Source organism: Rhopalosiphum maidis, chromosome 2 (genome assembly GCF_003676215.2).
Source record: "Rhopalosiphum maidis isolate BTI-1 chromosome 2, ASM367621v3, whole genome shotgun sequence".
Classification (NCBI taxonomy): Eukaryota; Metazoa; Arthropoda; class Insecta; order Hemiptera; family Aphididae; genus Rhopalosiphum; species Rhopalosiphum maidis.
The window spans coordinates 67,013,648-67,034,576 of record NC_040878.1 but is presented as its reverse complement, the minus strand read 5'-3'; the positions used below and the strand labels follow the sequence as shown (position 1 = coordinate 67,034,576).

At 27.0% G+C, this 20,929-nt stretch overlaps 3 protein-coding genes across 6 annotated transcripts; 2 read left to right on the top strand and 1 right to left on the bottom strand.

Moving 5' to 3' along the window:
• Positions 1-5,444: 5,444 nt before the first annotated feature.
• On the top strand, positions 5,445-10,386 carry LOC113551703 (histone chaperone asf1). Its single transcript, XM_026954104.1, has 6 exons — positions 5,445-5,641; positions 5,735-5,775; positions 7,189-7,311; positions 7,377-7,492; positions 7,560-7,736; positions 10,026-10,386. The coding sequence occupies exons 3-6, from the start codon at positions 7,203-7,205 to the stop codon at positions 10,236-10,238; spliced, it is 615 nt and encodes a 204-aa protein (XP_026809905.1). The 5' UTR covers positions 5,445-5,641; positions 5,735-5,775; positions 7,189-7,202; the 3' UTR covers positions 10,239-10,386.
• On the bottom strand, positions 10,366-12,209 carry LOC113551704 (mesencephalic astrocyte-derived neurotrophic factor homolog). Of its 3 annotated transcripts, none has more exons than XM_026954106.1 (5): positions 12,053-12,209; positions 11,845-11,983; positions 11,643-11,764; positions 10,803-10,944; positions 10,366-10,698 (listed from the first exon to the last, which is right to left on the bottom strand). In XM_026954106.1, exons 2-5 carry the CDS (start codon positions 11,933-11,935, stop codon positions 10,532-10,534), a joined length of 522 nt encoding a protein of 173 aa, XP_026809907.1. In that variant the 5' UTR covers positions 11,936-11,983; positions 12,053-12,209; the 3' UTR covers positions 10,366-10,531. The 3 variants fall into 3 exon arrangements, with proteins under 3 accessions (XP_026809907.1, XP_026809908.1, XP_026809906.1); XM_026954107.1 differs by having other exon boundaries at positions 11,845-12,000; positions 12,053-12,201; XM_026954105.1 differs by having other exon boundaries at positions 11,845-12,150.
• Positions 12,210-12,622: 413 nt separating this feature from the next.
• LOC113551702 (S-adenosylmethionine sensor upstream of mTORC1) lies at positions 12,623-15,097 on the top strand. 2 transcript variants are annotated; one of them, XM_026954103.1, is made up of 3 exons: positions 12,623-12,772; positions 13,894-14,059; positions 14,196-15,097. In XM_026954103.1, exons 2-3 carry the CDS (start codon positions 14,000-14,002, stop codon positions 15,030-15,032), a joined length of 897 nt encoding a protein of 298 aa, XP_026809904.1. In that variant the 5' UTR covers positions 12,623-12,772; positions 13,894-13,999; the 3' UTR covers positions 15,033-15,097. The 2 variants fall into 2 exon arrangements, with proteins under 2 accessions (XP_026809904.1, XP_026809903.1); XM_026954102.1 differs by having other exon boundaries at positions 12,626-13,072.
• Positions 15,098-20,929: the final 5,832 nt, after the last annotated feature.

Sequence of the window (20,929 nt, the reverse complement as noted above, 5' to 3'; positions counted from 1 at the left end):
TTAATTGTTACAGTTTACAAAAAAAAAAGTATTGTACACTAAAAATCATATTTAATTACTTCAAACTTATTTTATTATTTCTTAATAATTACATTATCTGATTATCTTATCTTTATTAAATCTATTGAAAAACAAAATAGAATTCCACTATAAAAATAGTTAAAATTGTAATTGTATTATTATAGCAGTCAACTAAACAAAAAATATCACATACAAAGGATATCTATCCGGACGACATACGATATTATTAAACTACCTATTATTTCTAAACAGATTAAGTAAATTGAACATTTTGTAAAACACCAACTATTATGCATTAACTGAAATGGTGACTTCTCTAACTTGGTCAATTTTTTAAATAGAAAAAACTTTTTATACGAAAAATGTTTAAAAAAAAAAATAGTGTTTCCTTTAAAAAAACGTAAGTTGTATTGCGCATGCGCACACCAAAAGTATAAAAAAATTGAAAATCATAAATAAATGTTTATTTAAGTACCCCCTAGGGCCTAGGCCCTCTAAAATATTTATTTCGATACAAGGTCATCCAGCTGAGATATTTAGTGATACCTACCTTAAATCGTGATCAGTTATAAGTTATAATTTGGTCATGTAATATCATAGAATACTATTATTTATACTAGTATTCTATGGTAATATTAAGTAATATGATGAAGTAGAGGCTGAAAACACTTCTTCGGTCTCATTTATTGGTCTTAATCTCCAAGTATTATACGATCATAATTTTATTTTAACAGATATCGATTCTCTGAAAACCAATAAAATCTCTAAATAGTATACCTCTTTCAATCCAACTATAAAGATAAATTATAACAGTTTAAATTCACTTTTAAACAGCGAAGATTAGAACAAACATTTTAATAGTCGGTCTATTAATGATCGATGGATTAATGAATTCGTGTGGGATTTGCCTCAATAAGGCATTAAGGCATTCACTCGAAGAGAAAAACTCAGTACCTACCCACATTTTCATAGTAAGTTCATTAAATATTCGCTTTAACTCTGAGTTACTTATTATTTTTAAAATAGTGGTCGCTAAAAATACTGTGTGCGTCCACTATATATATTCGAATATTTCGAATTTGCACCCAGTATGCATTGAATATTTGAATGTATAATGTATAAAGTATAGCTGACGCCATCGTTCAAGTCACCGTGATCGTTTATTATTATTATTAGCGTCTTACTGGCAGTGGTGTGATTATTATAAATGATTTATGGGAGGGGATATGAATATTTTGTAACCATAGACCCGTGGGGGGGGGGCTTTAAATATTAAACAAATCATTTTCTTTGTTTCTTTTTTTTTAGTAATTTGTAATTTCTATCCCCATATCCTCCCCATAATTACGCCCCTGCTTACTGGATGGAGGTCGAATGCTAACTGATTAATACATTTGCAATTATTTTTTCACTAATAATTATTTCAACATTCGACTGCGGGCTAAGGCAGCTTTCAAATATTAAATATTTTAGTGTATAATCTCTATACAAGTTCTATATAGGCAGTGATTTTAATACTATTTTTTAAAAATGTATCAACTGCCGACGCAAAAGCTGATTTTAGATGCATTATTTTAATTTCATTCACTCGAGCCCGACATAAAGATACAAGATTTTTTTTATAATTTAACTCGATTAAATTAGTTTGAAAACTAAAAAACGTGAAAAGAGAACATGACGGCAGATGAGGCCCAGCAGATGAAACCACCAATTTACTGTTAATTAAACCATTTTTTTTTTATTTTACAAAATGCCCTTGCATCAATCTAATTGTTTCAATATATATTCTATAAAATATAATATTTTTTTACAAATCTTTAATACACTTTATTACTTTATTATCTCTAATACTGTATTATTTATTGTTATATTTATATATTTTTATACAAAAATTATAAGCTTTATTTTTGTTCAAAATTTTAAATATGAAAATATAGTGAATTTTGTTTTAAAAAATGTATAAATTGTTTTGCAATTGTACTATTTTATAAGTATAACTTAAAGAATAACAACTATTATAAAAACATCTTCAATTAATAATTTTCATAAGTGTTCTTGATCATCATTAAAAAACGGATTTAAATGCAAAATACATTTTTTTCTGAATGTCCAAAATTTCATTTCATACATACATCATTTTGCATTTTTTTTGACATTTTTAATGCGTTCCAAGTCATTTTTATGTAGGAATTGATAAAATTCGATAAAAATAAAGCAACACCTGATTATACAGTTATATTATGAAACATAAGATAAAAGTATAATGAATGTATATATCTATCTAAATTGTATATTCATCTTTTGGAAATAATTAAAGCAAAAAGAAAATAGGAGAACTATATATAGAAGATGATGAAAATTCAACGAATAATTGATATTTAAGAATAACAATTTGTATAATTAAACAAGTTTTTTCAATGTTAAAAATAATTTTAAGAGCATTTAAAAAAAAAATTCTGTTTCGAGTGCATTAAATCTTATTTTTTTAATGCAATTTTCTTGTTTTTTAGAGCATATAAATCCGTTACCTGGTTACTTAATCATTATACATTTAAACAAATTAAAAAAGTCGACCAAAGCCACTGCACTACCCTTGCTCCCACCTCATAACTATACTTTTCCTACCTATACCAACACCCCATCCTACTACCCACCAATACATCATCACTCTGCTTCATCATTCTTACGCCACCTACGACATAACCTCCCCGCCGTCACCTAACAGCGTCACACTACTCTCACCGTTCCGCCACCTTCCACCAATATTACGTCACCAGTCCTCACCGTGAGACACCCCTTCTGCAAAGTCAAAACTATTAATTTATCATTATAGTTTATACTGTTTAAAGTTTTGAATTTTTTTCTTAATTTTCAATATACATATGGGTACTTGTATATTTTTTTAAAGATAAAATTATTTTTAAAACTATAATAAAATTAAATTATGTATTATAAATACCGGGGAAGTCGCTCTTTTATATTGTATAATAATTATAGATTTCGAATGTACCTCGTTATTAGTGTTCTTGATCATGATAATTTTAAACAATTCAAAAGTGTAGTATGAAATAGCCGGTTCTGCGTATTGAAAACGTAAATAATGCGTTGTAGCAGTTAACCAGTTAACGTGTGTAAGTATACTCCAAGCCTATGTGATCGTCCATCAGTATTCAGTAGGTAACTGCCAACTGTATATCACTGTGCGGTGACATATCGTCACCACAGTCCATATACCTAAGTTTTTAGGTCTATGTAAGTCACAGTCAGGGTATATAATCTAATATGTATGGATCTCGTTCAGTACTGTCGAGCCACCACTGTCATAGCAATTAGACATTGTCAGTTGTCACTGCGGTCAAAGACATACTGTCACGGACATCATGCGACGATTCTACTACAACGAAGAGTGGCCGAGACAGGTGCGCCCTTGGGGGAAAATAACGTAGAATTTGGGGGCCCTGAAAAGCGCGATTTTATGTCTTCCCCGTGATAGAGCACCGGATCGGGATTAACCATCCGGCAGTGAAGAGAATTGTCGTTCATCGACGTCCATTAAGTCGCGTAGCGTGATGTCGCGGACGTCTGCAGCACTGCAGCGTACCTAACCCTACGCGACGGCACTTAGAGAACTTTCTGAACACGTACGGTATAGACTAGACCCTCTCTATATTACTCTATGGTCGGGCGTCAAAGGTACTACTATATCGTCTATATCTATATAAGACAAGACGATTAGATCTGAACGGTACACGTCGATATAACCGTGGTCGGTCGTACAATGTTGACACACCGACAACATGGGTTACTGAAATCCGCGGTGATTGACTGTCAGCTAATTCTGTACTAGTTCACGACGTTTGGTGGTTTGGTCGACAATTTTGTCGTTAATCGTTATAGTATCCTCTGGTTTGAGCGTACTGCTGCGATCCGGCATATTCGAAGGGGTTCGTCCAGTGATTATCGATTGGTATCTGCTACTGCTAACCGCAAGCTTCGTCCAGTCGCTTTTCTCTTCTTCTTTTTCTTCGGCGGGTTTTCTTAGTTCTTGACAGTTAGAAGGTTGAGAGTAGACTGAAGATATTCGGTAAACGCACCCGTATTTATACCCATTGGCGTCACTTTTTAGGACATTGATTAATCTAGCGTTGTTGCTATGACGATGAATTATTGCATTATTCCTTATTATATTTTTGATCCTATTTGGTGTAGGATTGTATGTTTTTTATTAGATTTTCTACAACTATATAAATATAATTAATAAAATAATAATATGTTTATAGTATACGTTTACTATATACAAATCTTTCTTAATTTCTGAAATACTCAAAATTATTTAAATATTCTAGGTAAATTTGTTAATTAGAGCAACAATTAAAAATAGAAATTAATTAATAATACCCAAGTTTGTAAGTAAGTTATAAATTTTTCTTAAAATTTAGTTGTGACTAATGTGTCTTATTATCTCTTATAATTATATTAAATTTTGGTATTAAAATATAATATAAATAAGGTAAATCGGGAGCGCAGCGAGCGACTTTGTAATACATAGTTGGTTAAATCTTCTAAACAGTGGCCTTTCGTAAGTGAGGCAGACCCACAGTATTAAAATCTTGAGTTCTTGTCTACTAAGGCTCTGTAATAAAATAGCTCTCTATTGTCTACCGACGTGTTAGATCCTATGTAATATATGATCTGAGGATTTTTTGGTTTTTGCATACATTACCCAATTACTAAAAATAAATAGTTAATAATAATTATTTATCCTACATATAATTTATCTTATCAGTAAAATAAAAACTTCTTTGAAAATGTTACCGTTTTTTGCTTAAATTTATGTCAGTTTATAGTGTTTATACCTATAGCTACCGATGCGATAGCGTGAGTTTGGTGATTGTGGCCTGTTCTTGCTCGAGTGATAATTGTACTTGGAGATGTATTAAATATTATGTATTGAATGTGTATAACTGCTTAATACATGTACACTGATTAATGGCATATAAATTATAAGTATAATTAGTAATTAGCATAGATGAACTATTATAAGTATTAACTCAATCGGTAATAATGATAATAATTGATAAAATATCATAATATACAAGTATTGTTTCAAATTTTAGATCACGAACACTAGAGAATACTGTTTATCTCTGCTTTCTAGAGTACAAGTAAATACTGTAATATCATGGTTCAGTTCGAAGTTCAACAATTTATAAAATGTACAGATTTAAATTTCCTCATATTTTGGCGTCAAATTTCATATCAGTGCTTAAAGTTTAAACCACAGAATATTTAATAATATGTTTACTATACCATGACATTTAACTAGAATAAATACAATGTCCTTGATATTTATTAAGAAAAACAGCTGTCTTGATTGATAAAAAAAAATGGCTGATTGGAGGGAAAAACTATTTTGCTTATTGTTAACAGAATGGATTATGGGCAATATAATGCTCTAATGCCGTAAAGAAGTTAATGAACACAGAACACTATTGGTTAAATATTATTGATAGCTTTTTCGGTTATTAGTTTCTATGTGCTTTTAGTGTTTTGTGTCTTCCGTTGCAACTTGAAAATACGCGTAAAGTGTTTTTCCGCAGTACAAATTTAAACTTTTTATGTTAGTGTATTATAATTCTATACTCGCATTGGATAGACATTTTTTAAATCATTATTATTTAATTTTACTTATACATCATATCAACATTTACAGATAAACTGCATTCCAGTATCTATTCATATTAGTGTTTAAGGGTAAGCAGCATTTGCGTCAAATTTACTTACCATAAGTATATTAATCTAAGATAATGATTTTGCAAATTAATTGGTTAATTGTTTTGTACTCATTTTATTTCCCTTATGTAGTAGATAGGTAGCTTAAAATATGTGGGTATAATCATATATGTACAATTATTTATCTCTAATTCACCTATAAATACTATTTTAAGCTTTGAGATTTGTCAATAGTTTTCAATGTTCAGAGTTAATTTTTTACGTGGTAAGTATTTATATATATTTTTAATCAATCTAATTATAAATAATTTCAAAGGGCTCTATGCTTAAAATTGTTGATGGCTTTATTCTTTTAACTATTGATTATATTTATTATTTATTACTATCCATATAAGTAATATTAATGAAGATATCATTTACATTAAACATAATATTTATATTGTGTATGTTACTGCACCAAAATTTCTTTTTATTATTTTATTATGTTTTTACATTATAATTTTTAAATGTATCTATTATATAGATTTTAGATTTCTGTATGATATTTTTATGTATAAATTTATTACATATATATATTATGGTATACGCATAACATATATATGGCATAGGTATATTTTTATATGATTAAAATCATACTTTTGCATTCCAAACAAAATTGAAAATTGCTGAAAAGAATTGTATAAACATCACTACTAAACTTTTAACATATACCTAATTAAATAATCTGCACATATTGCCATAAATTAAGGCAATGCAAAAAAATCTAGTCATTCATAACATTGTACTCAGAAAATTAATTTATGGCTTTTTATATATTAAATTACAGTATTTAGTACTATTCAAGTTGTAAATTAAACACTATATAGGTGCCATGATATAATTGTATGAAAAAGCTCAAAAAAAAAAAAAAAATTCTATATCCAAATAATTTTTCATTGGCATCCTTAAGTTTGTTTTTACTCTTTTCTATAAGAGAACAAAACTGGTCGTTGCCGCAAATCCGTACGTAGATCTATGTATCTCTAAATATCTAAAAATCCTCATGTATACTTTAACTGTAAATCACTAAATTAAATTCCTAATATCTATTTTTACGAGTTATGTAAAAAAACAAGATTAAAATGAAAGATTCATCTAAAAGTGTATTTTCCATCAATACTGCCTGTATATTTAGTTCTCTTCATCATTTTTGTTGTTCTATGTATGTAATAATAATGAATTTAACCAATCGCTAAAAATAGGTACCTAGGTATCTAGTTTCAATAAGAAGATGTACAAAATAGTCTGCAATTAGCCTACTAAATACTTGTTTAAACTTAAATTACCTATTAATAATTAACTATTGGATCAAGATTGGTATTATTTAATATTTTCAATAAATAAAAAAAATCACTATATAGTTATAATATTATATTTGTTTTTTTTCTTATGCAGAAATCAATAACAATATGGCTAAAGTACAACTGTCAAATGTGGTTGTCTTAGACAATCCGTCTCCATTTTTAAACCCTTTTCAATTTGAACTTACATTTGAGTGTATTGAAGATTTAAATGAAGGTATTTTTAATAAATAAATACACTTATTTATTTCAAATTAATTTTTCATATGTTATGTATTTTAGATTTGGAATGGAAAATGATTTATGTTGGATCTGCTGAAAGCGAAGAACATGATCAAATATTAGATACTATTTATGTTGGTCCCGTTCCCGAAGGAAGACATATGTTTGTTTTTGAGGTATTATACATATATTTATATTTAATTTTCTAGATCTATGATCTAACGTAAACATTTATATTTTTAGGCAAATCCTCCAGATGTTTCTAAAATTCCTGTAGAAGATGCTGTTGGTGTAACTGTTGTACTATTAACTTGTTGTTATCGTAATCAAGAGTTTGTTAGAGTTGGATATTTCATTAACAATGAATATACAGATCCAGAGCTGCAAGAAAATCCTCCAGCTACACCTCAATTTGATAAGGTATTATAAAATATATAAATATATATACTATATACCGAAAAAAGAAATTTAATAAATGTAAAAACTATGTATATTAGTGAGATTATAATTTAATATATTAGGTACAGTAGAGTCTCGTTAATTCGGACAATTTATATTTCATACTTAAGTACTCATTTCTTTAATTTTCTATACATTTGTATTGATATATGTACATATGTAATACATATATCACAATAATAACAATAATAATGTGTAATGTAAAATTGTTGATCAATAAATTTTGAATTTGTTTAAACACATAAGGTATTGTATTTTGAAAAATATTTATTAGTTAGTTAAAAAAAATAGTCATTTCATTTAATCCTGATAGGTCCGGTCCCATCTAGTTCGGATTAGCGAGACTCTACTTTATATTTTAATGAAATACCCATTAAATATTATATAAAATTATAAATCACATTATTTTGTTATCTAATAATTATATAGAAAAATTAAAATTAAACCATTTTCATTTTAAAACCGATCAAAACAACTACAGGAAGAAACAATGATTACCAGAGTAGTCTGTTTTTTATTTTTATAAAGACAGGAAAACTATTAAGGACCAAAATTTTAGGTTATATTGAATTCTGAATTAATTTTAAATAATGCTAGAAAAATACTATTGGTTATTTTTCTAGTGATTTAGATTTTTTTTTAAATCTCTGAAAATTGATTTTTTTAAATTGGAGTCTAATATGAATTTTTAAGTAAAATAAATATTATTGAAATTTAACTACATTTTCATGGTACTCTGTTCTTTCTTCCTATAGGGCAAGTTTGTGTGTACAGTACAATTTTAAATGTGATTGCTTTTACCTATTTTATTATTATATTCTTTCAGCTAAACTACATTTTCTTTCTTATCTTCTATCCTTTTTATTATATTTATGATAATATCTTTCTTATTGAACACTTGATTATGTTCTGATTTCTTTCTTTGTACAAATGCTGATTCTTTAAGCATGCTAACTCCCATTTTTTTTTTTTTTTTAATAATGAATTTATTCAAATTTATATTGTTAGAACTGTTAAATATACTTAACGACTATTTTAAAACACTTTAAATGTTTTAACTATAAAGAATGCATAATGACAATACAAATTTCTTTTTTATAAATGCCGTAAAACTTTATTATTTAAATGACCAAAATGTGATTAAAAAGTTTAGATATTTTACATACAAGATATAAATAATATATATAATATTATAATACACATCAATGGAGGCACACTTCCAATAAAGTAACTTCTGTTCCCTTAATCTAAATCCTTATAGTCCTTTATTATTAGAATTTTAATGAATATTAAATTAATAAATATAGAGATGAGCATGTTTGGCAAATAAACCTATTTATGTGTATTTGGAAATATTTAAATGTTTCTATTAAACTATTATAATTTAATAGTATTTTAAAAATGACTACTTATTTTAAATGATTAATAAATAACATAATGTAGTGTTTGATATTTTTAACTAACAATATTTTACATATTTTTAACTTATTATTAATTCCATCATTATACTGATTTTAAAATTTAAAATAAAATACAATTACAATTTCACTTAAATTTATTTTCAAATAGAAAATAAAAATGTTTTAGGTAGTTAATAAATAATTATTAGTTAAATAGATTTAAATATATCATTTTTAATATTTATGCAAATTTAGTTTTTAACATTTAAAACATGTCTTATACTTGAATAATTTAAATTATCTTATCAAATTAATTGTTGGATTAAAGGTTATTTATGAATAAATTGATTTATCTACATTAATGATAGTAAAAAAAATAAACACTACACTGTTATGTTGCTAATTACTTACATTTTAGTCTGTAATAATTAATGTATTTCAACTAATTATGCATGGAATTAATATGTTTTAAATAATTTTATCAATTTACAATGAATGAATATATATATTTACAAATATAAATTAATAACAATTCATAAGTGTAAATAGTTGGTACATTATTTACTCATTAATTTAATATTTAAATTGTTCTTAAAAAATTACTGAGCCTTAATAATGTGGATGGATTCAGTCGTTTACATAATTTTAATCACTACCAGATACTTATGAAGTCATGTAGGACGACTTTGGTCTTTTATTTGATTTTAGAGAATTGTCTAACCATTTTTGTTATCTACTATTTGAAAATATTTTTAATTTTTGTTAAGTGATGCTATTTATAATATATATTATGTATTTTTCAAATCTAAAAATCTTGTAAAAAACTAAAAAGCTATTTTATCCTCTTTAGATGACAAGAAATATACTGGGTACTGAACCTAGAGTAACGAGGTTTAAGATTAATTGGGACGACTCTGAACAACCTACTACTAGTAATGGAATACAAACTACCTGTCACGAAAATGAAGATTCAAATCTACAAGAAATGGATGAAGAAGTGTCTTCTTTATTATCTTCCCATGCAGACAATAGCCTTAGTCAAAGTCCAATGGAAGTATTGTAAATTGACTGATCCAATATCTCATCTATTTTAATATCAATATTTTTTCTAAGTAATGAATTTTATAAGAAAAATAAATAAAAGAAATGTTAATCGTGTAATAATAAATATAAAAGCAATTAATTTAAAGTTGAAATAAAATAAAGACGTTTTTTATTCAATTTGTTTGGTTTTGTTAAATAACTTCAACCCTTTATTTTATACCTTAAATAAATTATGGAACACAATATAAAAACAATATTGTTTTAAAAAAATTATAAAATTTATACAGTGCGTGGGATAATAAATTTCATTATTTATAATTCTTCTTTGACGTAAGAGGGTTTTAATTCTTCAACTCGTTTGATATAATCTGTCTTTTCTAAGCAACCATCACAAATTTCTCCCCAGTTATCCAGTATCTTCTTCAAATCTTTCACTTTCATTTTCTTTAAGTTGACTGTCTTCCAATCGATTTCTTTGTCTAAAATTAAATAAAATTTGTATTTAATGCTAATTTATTATATATTTACCAGTAACTGAGGTTTTTGATTTATAAATATAAAAACTAAATTTTTTTCAACATACCATATTTAATATCGCACACTTGAGCATCCATTTTTTTCAAGCGTTCACAGATTTTAAGTGCAGGCATGGACCATGATAAGGGTTTAGACATTTCACTTAATATACCAGTTGCAGAATCTTCTAATCCGCCCAAATAGTAACACTACAAAAAATAAAATAAAAATAGAATGTTGATTAATATAACATAAAATAATGTAAATTAAGTATTTTAAAGAATTATTAGATAATTTTTTGTTGATAAATTTTTATATGTAATCATGATAAAAAGAATCAATCATTACGCATTAATGACCTTTTACTATTAATGCCAATAGTTTTCTTTTAAGAAGACTGGGGGGTTTATTGTCGCTAACACTATTTAATATTTACAATCAAATTTTGGAACAAAATTTAAGGAGTCTTAGTGGTATTAGTATATTACTCTCATATTATACAGTTTGCATTTAGAGATCAGAAAAGTAAGTATGGCTTTTAAACTTTGTACTACATTATATATTTTATTAAGGTTGTTGGTAGTAAGTACTACCAGTGGCGTACTAATGGGGGGGAGCAATTTTGGATTTTAATTTATTATGAGAAAACTAAAATTTCTAGTACCTGTAACCCCTTAACCCCCCTCCCTCAAATTCAGGTCTAAGTACACTACACCACTGAGTACTACTTTAGTTTTCCACCACTGCTATACTCAAAATGTATTTCCCAGAAAAAAAAAATACTACCAAGAGATAAATAACTCGTTTTGCTTAAAAAATATGATTTCAAACCAATTATTCTACATCTAAAATTTTTGACTCATTCATAAGGTAAACATATATTTTATTTGAATACCTAGGTACCTACCAATCTTTTTTCCTTATCAATTTTTGTAGTCAAACAATATTTCTTGAATTGTTCTTCGATATTTTTTGGATTTGTTTCCCCTTCAAGTGATTTTGAAAACTTATCAATTGTACTGACACAAACTATAAATATAAATACAATTATAAATTGTTATTTATTATCTAATATTAATATATTAAAAATAACATTGATCATTACTAACCAGGACAATCTTCTTCGGTAAATGTTCGGCATTGTGCTTGAAATACATTAACAATGAAAAACACACATACAAACCATATGTGTTTATCCATTGTTAAACAGGATTTTGTTATACAATATTCAGAATTATGTTATGTTACCTAATTTTATAAATAAACTAAATATATTAGTAAGTAAATAGATGGATAAAGATATGAAGTTCTAATTACTTGATTAATTTAGTACTTCTAAAAAAGTCGTGAACGACAAATACTCAAACTTGGTTAGTAGTGAAGCGGTAACACATTTAAAAGACACATCACAAATAATAAATTTTGAACTTATCAAATGACAAATACATGTATAATAGTATCCTACTGTTTTAGCATATTATCCAAACACGACTTGGCGAAATCTCATTGGACAACATTCCGGTATGGTTGAAGTATGGAACGCGCACATTGTGTTGTTCCATTCATACCACGATTAAAGATACATTCATACCAATATCACAGAGTACTTAGCACAGTACATAGATATTTCAAAATTTTTTTTGCTTGTTAATGATCATTTTTTATTTTGTTTTATGAACTGTATCCGCGTACCACAATAAAAAGACCTTTGTCGTATGCATTAGGCACAAGGGTTTTATGGTATTATACTTGTATGCTAAAACTTGAAGTTAAAAACTGAGCTTTCAACCATATTCCCCTCAATGAACTGGTTATCACTTATCACTTGAATTATATCATGCGTCATACTTATCAGTTATCAACGCTTGATAACTGTCAATGGATAAAAAATAATAATTATATGACAATTTTGAAAATTGGATTTATTTAATATTTTAAATTTTACAATTCCTTTAATCTTGAATCTCTATTCGGTTAATGAGTTAATCCTTAATTCTTCAGAACCTCGATCCTTCTGTGTTCTGTCCGTAATTCAAGGTAATCTTAAATCTTAAATTGTGGTTTTGTCTTCCCGTTTCCTCAGTATTTTTATGATATATCGATTATCAAAATAGATTTGTAGTTTATACGAAAGATCAAAAATGTGTTAAACCAAAGTGAAATCTTTGTACTTATTAGTTATTACACGTTTATCTTATTTTTATTTAATATGATATTTTAATTCTTTAAAATATGTGTAAACTAGTTTTTCTTGGATAAGTCAAGATAAATTAATTTTTTTTTTATCTTTTTAATGATAAATATTAGTAAATAACGTATTATTGAGATGTCTGTTCTGTAAGTATACATATCATGACAAATATTTGTCATACACAATAATTTTGTCTATGTCCATTATATTTTGATCTATGATGCCTATCCAGTACCCACGTATATAAAATATCAATTAAACTGTATATATGTGACAAACTGACAAACATATTTTAAAAATTTTATCTTTATTTTAATATTATAGTTCTGCCATTGGTTATAGAATAGACTATTTTATAGCCAATGGTTCTAATCAGGGAGCCTTGGTTAAATTATTATATTATGATATTATCAAAGCTTCCTAGTTCTACCTTGTGATATGTGCTCATCTGGTTCTAACACATCATAAATTAAATATATTTCGTATATTCTGTGATTCTACTTTTATGCAAATTGTTTTATAATCTTTATATAATAATAGTATCGTGAAATGAATATTATGTCTTAAATTAATTAAAAATTTGGCCCCAATCTTAGTTGGTATGCCTCAAGGTGCCATCTTATCACCCGTCATGTTTAACATATATACAGCCGATCAACCAACCACTCTTTATACTTCTGTGGTCGTCTTGGTCGACGACAAAGTCATATACATTTCAAAAAAAATTATAAAATGATTGTAATAGTGATTTTAAATTGTAGACTACATTAAACAGTTTAAACAAAAAATATGTTGATAGTTAAATAAATGATCAGTCAGCAGTTTGTATTGTTAGATAATATATAGTGAAAATAAAGCCAATTAGGTGGTAAATTCATTCAAACACCTAAACCCTCTCACCTCTTATATATATCTACCACTAACTTAAAAATCAAACTTATTATTAATATTTGAATAAATGTTTTAGGGTTGACAAGAAACAAAAAAAAAATACTCGTAAGCCAGTAGATAATGAGCATATTCAACATGCAGAGTTCATAAAAAATTGTCATCTAAAATTAAGATTAAATTCTATGAAAATAGGTGCTGAAGAAGCATGGCAAAATCACTGCTCAGATGATTCACTTCTAAAAGTAAGTCAATTGTTTTGTATGCTTCATATTAATACCTACTTGATTGATATTTTTGTTTTTTATTACTCGATCTAACGATTATTTAACACATTTAAAATTTTTTTGTGATAATGTTTATTCATATTATTTATTTCAGAATTATTCAAATACAATGCACAAGCTTGCATCACAGTTTTGGGATAGAAATAATAAAAACGATCCTTCAAGTTGTAGAATCTCGTGGATTTCAAACAATATATTAAAATATTTTCAAGAAGATTATTTACATGAAATAATCCGAGAAAAATCTTTAGCTCAAAAATATAATGTACTTTGGAACATTGATGATACAACCTGTATACCTAAAAATCCTTTTTATCTACTTGATGTAGGAAGCTGTTATAATCCTTTTCAAAAGTATTTATCATATAAAGTGTTACCTATCGATATAGCACCAGCTATAGAAAACGTTGTTAAATGTGATTTTCTTACAGTACCTCTAGATATACAGTTAAATATTTTTGATAATGTTTGTCAAACATTACCAATGTCCAATTTTGATATAGTTGTATTTTCTTTATTTCTTGAATATTTTCCATTGCCAAAACAAAGATATATATGTTGTGAAAAAGCTTATAATGTTCTTAAACCAGGTGGTTTGTTAGTTATTGCAACGCCTGATTCTAGTCATGCATCATATAATTCCATTATAATGAAAAATTGGAAAATATCATTAAGTAATTTAGGATTCTGGCGTATCAAATATGAAAAACTTACTCATATACATTGTATGGTATTTAGAAAATGTTTATTAAAAGAAATTCCTAGAAATTGGTTGCACTCTCTGAATATTATAAATAATGTTGAAGATTTAATAACTATCCCACAAGACTCAAGAAATTACAACAAAACTAATGAAACATCAAAAACTATAATACAGCGTGAAGATGATGATGTAGTTGCTAACTTATTTTGCGAACTAGTTAATGTATAAGTAATAAGTATTGTTAAACACAATTTTAAATTTGTAAAATAATTAAATTTTGTAAATTTGTTAAATTTGCATAACCTTGTTATATACTTCATTATTTAATATTAGTTTTAAGCTTAATACTGTTTACTTAAAATTTCCAATTGGTAATTAATTTATTAATATATAGCCTCGTAACTGTAAGTTTTATTCCCTACAGCCAGCACTTCCAACTTTTATAGTCCTGGATCCTTACTCCCAATTTCTTAAGGTCTTGCTGTATGCCATCAATCTATAAATTGTATGGGTTCTATCCTTCTGGTTGCCATCGAATAATTGCTCTAGTTTTGTCTGTGGCCTCCTTTCACTTTATGTATCCAAAACTAATACCACTATTGGTTATTAGTTTATTACTTATTATTATATATTTGTATTCAATTTGTTTTCTAAATTGAATAAGTAAATTAGAAAAATAAATACCTATTTCTTTTCTGAACTAATAAAAACCATCTATTCTGACTTAGAGGACATTACACTCAAAGTCTAAAGTTAAGCATATACAAATATATTGTATACAACAAAATATGGTTCAGAGATTGTGTTATGCACTTGTCTTGTATTCTGTACTTTGGAGGTATTACCTACTATCACAGTGGTGCTACGTGTAATCTGTATAAATAAAATTACAATCTTAATTAGTTTCCTTATTGGAAGTAGAAAATCCATGATATCTGAAACTTAGATGAAAACCCACAAACTACGGCCAACTGTGAAAAATGATATTATCATCCCAATGCCAGTTAAATTATTATTGACATTGAGGGGGGAGCAAACCGGGGCACTTGGTCGGGAGGTGCCAAAGTACCAACTAACAGTGGAATAATAAAGTGGGGTCATTTTATACTTTGTTTTGGGTAAAATATTAGCTGAATCCAGCCCTGGTCTGTGGTCACACCATATAAATAGGCATAGGCAGACCAAGAGTTTTATATTTGACTATTTGAGTGTGCACTTGTTTACTAACCAATACTACCTATATAGTCTATAACCAATTGTATAATATTTACCTAAATACAATGTACTATATTGCTATGTATTATAAAGTAGTATTGATTAAAATAATTTATTTAAATTTATATTAATATTTAAACATCCGTCGATGTACACAAAGATAAAGTTAACGATAATATTTTATAGCTACTTAGTGGCTAGTCCTAGTGTCTTGTGAGTTGCTTGAATCATGACATCACAGTAAATGAAATCAGAAATACTAAAAGTATTATTATGTTGGTCATCGCTATCAGAACGGTGTTTTCGAAAAAAGGCGTTTTTTCGCTAAAAATTGTTACCACCACTATTAGACCAACATTTTCGTGTTGACGATGCAATAACATTAAATATTATTTATTTATCAATAATGATAATTAATTCCGTGTACCTAAACCATGTAGATTTAGTGATTTAAATTCTAATTCTAAACATCCAGGTTTCGTTAACAATGTAAAATAACGATTGCTAAAAAATACATCATTTAATTATTATTTTGGACTTATTCTGAACACTTGCAGAAATGCAGACTTGCAGTTTTACTTAAGAGGACGTCGCATCCGCATGTGTTGCTCAGTCTCCGTCTTTCACACGTACGGCATGGACAAAACACGTTTACGCATTCTGAGTATCACTCGATCAATTTTGGCTCTAGAGTAAATATACTATACGTATCATAAAATTAAAATATGATAATATTTTGGAGAGCAAGATGCTGAGTTTTTTCCATTATTCCCTATATAATGTTCATTATAATCGTTTAGAATTAGCGAAAATTTCATAATTCTTAAATAACCTTTAACTTTTCAAAATTTTAATTTTTTAATAAAACCTCCGCGTCTTGCCCTCTGAAATATTGTCATCTTTTAATTTTATAATAGGTTTATTTTCTCTAGAACCAAAATTGAGCGAGTCATACTCGGACTGCACAAACGCGTTTTGTCTATATTGTCGTACCTACGGGTGTAAGACGGTTAAACACATGTGGGTGCGACGTCCTCTTAAAAAAACTAAAATTTAGACGTAATTCAGCCAATCGTATTTTATTAGTACCTCCTAGAGCCTAGGCCAGGGGTGTCCAACCCGCGGCCCTCACTTCAATTTAAAAACTATGAATTAATTGTATATAATATATTAATATTACGAGAACAAATTTATTTTAAGAATATAAAATTATAAAACATCAAATAAACTGTAAGGGTCAATGCACACGTCCGTGTTTTTACCGTTGCGCCATTTTATGTATTTCCTTGTGTTGGCCAAATACAACCCTAAGAATAGCGAGAAATATGCTTCTTTGATTTTAATTTTAATTAATGAATTTGAAACCAGTTTTCAAGATTTTCGTAAAAATAGTCAACTCTTTGCTATTTTCGCAACACCATTTTCGGTTGATATTACAGCTGTGGAAACTAAATTTTAAATGGAATGCATTGAGTTGCAATCAGTTATTCAACTCAAAGAAAAATTCAATCAGTCATCTTTATTAGATTTTCATAAATTATATCTACCCAAAGAAACATATCCAGTCCTCCATGACCATGCCTTATTCATGTTCTCGTTTTTCGATAGTATCTACATTTGCGAACAATTGTTTTCAAGAATGAAAAACACAAAGAGTAAGAATCGGTCCACTATATCAGACAAGCACCTTGAAAGTTGTTTAAGGATTGCCACAACTTCGATCGATCCAGGTATTGATTCATTACTTTCACAATAAAAGCAATTTCAAATTTCATATTAAATAACTTTTTTAAACTAAAACTTTTTTTTTATTATAAATAAATATATTTTTCTGTGTACTTATAATTAAATATTAATATTTGTAAAAATATTTCTGCTTATTATTCGCTATTGTAAAATTTAAAAAAAATGTATTGTTGTATTATAAAATATAATTTAATCATTAAATTTGAATGTATTATTATTAAAAAAAAGTATGTGGCCCACAACAACTTCTACTTATATGATGTGGCCCAGTCTTCACAAAAGGTTGGTCATCCCTGGCCTAGGCCATTTAAAATATATAATATAAGATCATTCAGCTTAGATATTTAATGGTACTTTAAATCCTGACCATATCTGTATAGTGTAGGGGTGGCCAACATGACTATGTACGCGAGCCACATATATTAATGCAATTATATCAAGAGCCAAATTATCTAATCTGCATAGGCGCAAATAGGGGGGGGGTGCTTAGGGGGTATTAGCACCCTCAATTTTAAATATAGCACCTTTGCACCCTCAAATACCTAAACTATATTATAATTAATAATTAATAATTACATTTCTCACGTAACAGACACACATATTTCTTACACAAAATCTTAAATAGTTACATGCTGGACACGTGTCTACATATTCAAACCATAGAACACTATGTTCAAACTAAAAACTATAAATATTAATTATTATCGTGAGAATAATTTCGTAGTACCTAAAAACTCAATACCTTTCTATTAAATATTCCCGAAATTAAAATAACCTGTAGTTATATTTTTCCATCAAAAACCTGTCTAGTGCTGATTTTTTAAATTAGAAAGGTGGGCATTTACTTGTTTGTCTCCCCCGTCAAATTATACCATTGTTTAAGTACAATTATAGATGATAATATTAGGTATACAAAACTAAATTACTTTATTTTAGCTTATAATATTGTAATATAATATTACATATATTTATATATTAATATTATGTTTAATCATTATATTATTCATATCATAGAACAATCATCCGTTTTGACCGGAACGAACATGTAATTTCATGTTTCGTACTAAACTATATAAGTAAATAAAGGTGTTTCTAACGTCTGGTCTTTAACATGAACCAGATTGCATGTCTACGTTAATCTAGCTATTTATTAATTATAGTTTAGTGAAAGGGCAAAGTTCACTTATTCTAATCTTTGACTATAATTATTTTATCGATAATTTATATAAAAATATATCCGTAAGGTTTAAATTGCTATATTTTTAATAATAATTAGTTTAATTATTAATATATAATATAATGTATTTATATTTATATATAATATATTTATAGTAATTCTGAGGCTACTTAAATATATAAAAATATTAATATATACAACTATACTAGAGAACAACATGATAACTATAGTATAAGATAACATTAGACGATCACTATAAATTAGTAATTACAATCACCAAATACTACTAATACTAGACACTACCTATAAATTTCTTTTTCTTTTTTTAGTTGAAAAGACAATGTTAATGTCTATACTTGAATTTTTAAACTTTTCGGCACTATTAAAATACAGTGTTGAATCCTTCTATAGTTGTATCATTAGATAATTAGCTAATAAATATTTCTACAAAAATAAAACATTTTTTCAGAATTTTTTTTACCACCAACATGATTATTAGGCGTGTTGTACTGTAATACATAATATACTTCAAAGAAAATGTATTTTCCTACCATGTTTGATTATTACTTAAATTAGTAATAATAAATATTTACATTATAATATTATACCATAGGTACATATTGTACTTAAATTTGTTGTTTTAATAAAATTATTAATGTTTTCTCTTGGTTAGAGTCGAAGGATTAGCTGTTTATGTTCAATGACGTGCGTGAGGAGTGAATTTAGATGCAACTTTTTATAAATCGATAAATGTTTGATTGTTGGTTTTATAACAGTCCATTTAATTGTTTAAATGAATTATCAAGTGGTTGAATAAACGAAAGAGATATCAAGCTGTGTCTCAACTATCGGAATTAAATTTATAGACTTATGAAATTGGAAATAATATATTTTATTTAGTGACCCAAGTATGACAAACGAATAATAACATAAATAATTATTTATTGAACGTGACACGTGTCACGACTGCGTTGAAACTGTAGATACTCTCGAATTTTTAAGTAGGAACTAAAAACAAACATTTATATAGCCATATAGGTACTTATACTATAGGTACTTGTATGAACCTTCAAATTTCAATACAATATTCAATTCATATAGTCTTTAACTATATCAAACTCCATATTGGGCATAAGTACACGTAAGTGTAATCAAGTGCGCGAACGTGTGGAGATATAACTCCGATAATAGTTTAAATTTTATTGACGAGCGATGACTTATGAAGAGGCCCAAGAAGAAAGAATAATTTAAAAAATTTCTTTTCTTTTTTTTCTATGCTAAGCAACAAATATATTGCTATTATAATGAATAATAATATTATATATTTATATAGGTAGATTGTTTTATTTTATCTGATATCATTTTTTCTAATATGAGTGCGCTTCAATAGTTTCAATTGATTATTTGACCCTACAATATATTATAGTATACCAATCATTTGGAAATGTTATCTAAAACTAGTTGGTACTTTAGGAAGGTGACTTTGATTTTCCTATTATATTAAGTAGGCTTGAGCAACCTGTATTTTTCATGTATTTAGAGTTAATACTTTAGACCAGAAAAATAAATTAACTTCCAGTTGCTCAATTTTAATTTTAAAAACTAGATTTAGTTTGTGTAATATGCCTCTTTTATATGTTTGCTCGGAAATTTTATTTTATTTTTTCATTCCGCGACTATTTAAAATATTTAAAATATTAGTCAGTATTAATATAAAATATTTAACTAAATATGCGTTAAACCAGATACTTACTATATGTTAATTAAAAATAAAATAGGAAATCTATTTCCAAGAAAACCTAAAAAACGAACTCAAATAAGTTTTTGAAATTAATAAATTGTTTTAGTTAATTGTAACAGTGATATTTTCTTTTTTTTTCGGTACTAACTGTCTAAGTAGAATTGGAGCAAAAATATTTTTGTATGTGTACTTACCTATACTTTGACGAATATGTGTCTGTATGTGTAAATACAATATTTATAATAT

What these genes read in the sequence shown, in the direction of transcription:
- LOC113551703 (XM_026954104.1), top strand. Translation starts at nt 7,203, where the DNA reads ATGGCTAAAGTACAACTGTCAAATGTGGTTGTCTTAGACAATCCGTCT. An exon ending in TATTGAAGATTTAAATGAAG is followed by an intron (nt 7,312 to 7,376) that starts GTATTTTTAATA and finishes TATGTATTTTAG; the next exon opens with ATTTGGAATGGAAAATGATT. An exon ending in GACATATGTTTGTTTTTGAG is followed by an intron (nt 7,493 to 7,559) that starts GTATTATACATA and finishes TTATATTTTTAG; the next exon opens with GCAAATCCTCCAGATGTTTC.
- LOC113551704 (XM_026954106.1), bottom strand. Translation starts at nt 11,935, where the DNA reads ATGGATAAACACATATGGTTTGTATGTGTGTTTTTCATTGTTAATGTA. An exon ending in TTGATAAGGAAAAAAGATTG is followed by an intron (nt 10,945 to 11,642) that starts GTAGGTACCTAG and finishes TATTTTTTGTAG; the next exon opens with TGTTACTATTTGGGCGGATT. An exon ending in AGTGTGCGATATTAAATATG is followed by an intron (nt 10,699 to 10,802) that starts GTATGTTGAAAA and finishes ATTTAATTTTAG; the next exon opens with ACAAAGAAATCGATTGGAAG.
- LOC113551702 (XM_026954102.1), top strand. An exon ending in CAGATGATTCACTTCTAAAA is followed by an intron (nt 14,060 to 14,195) that starts GTAAGTCAATTG and finishes TATTTATTTCAG; the next exon opens with AATTATTCAAATACAATGCA.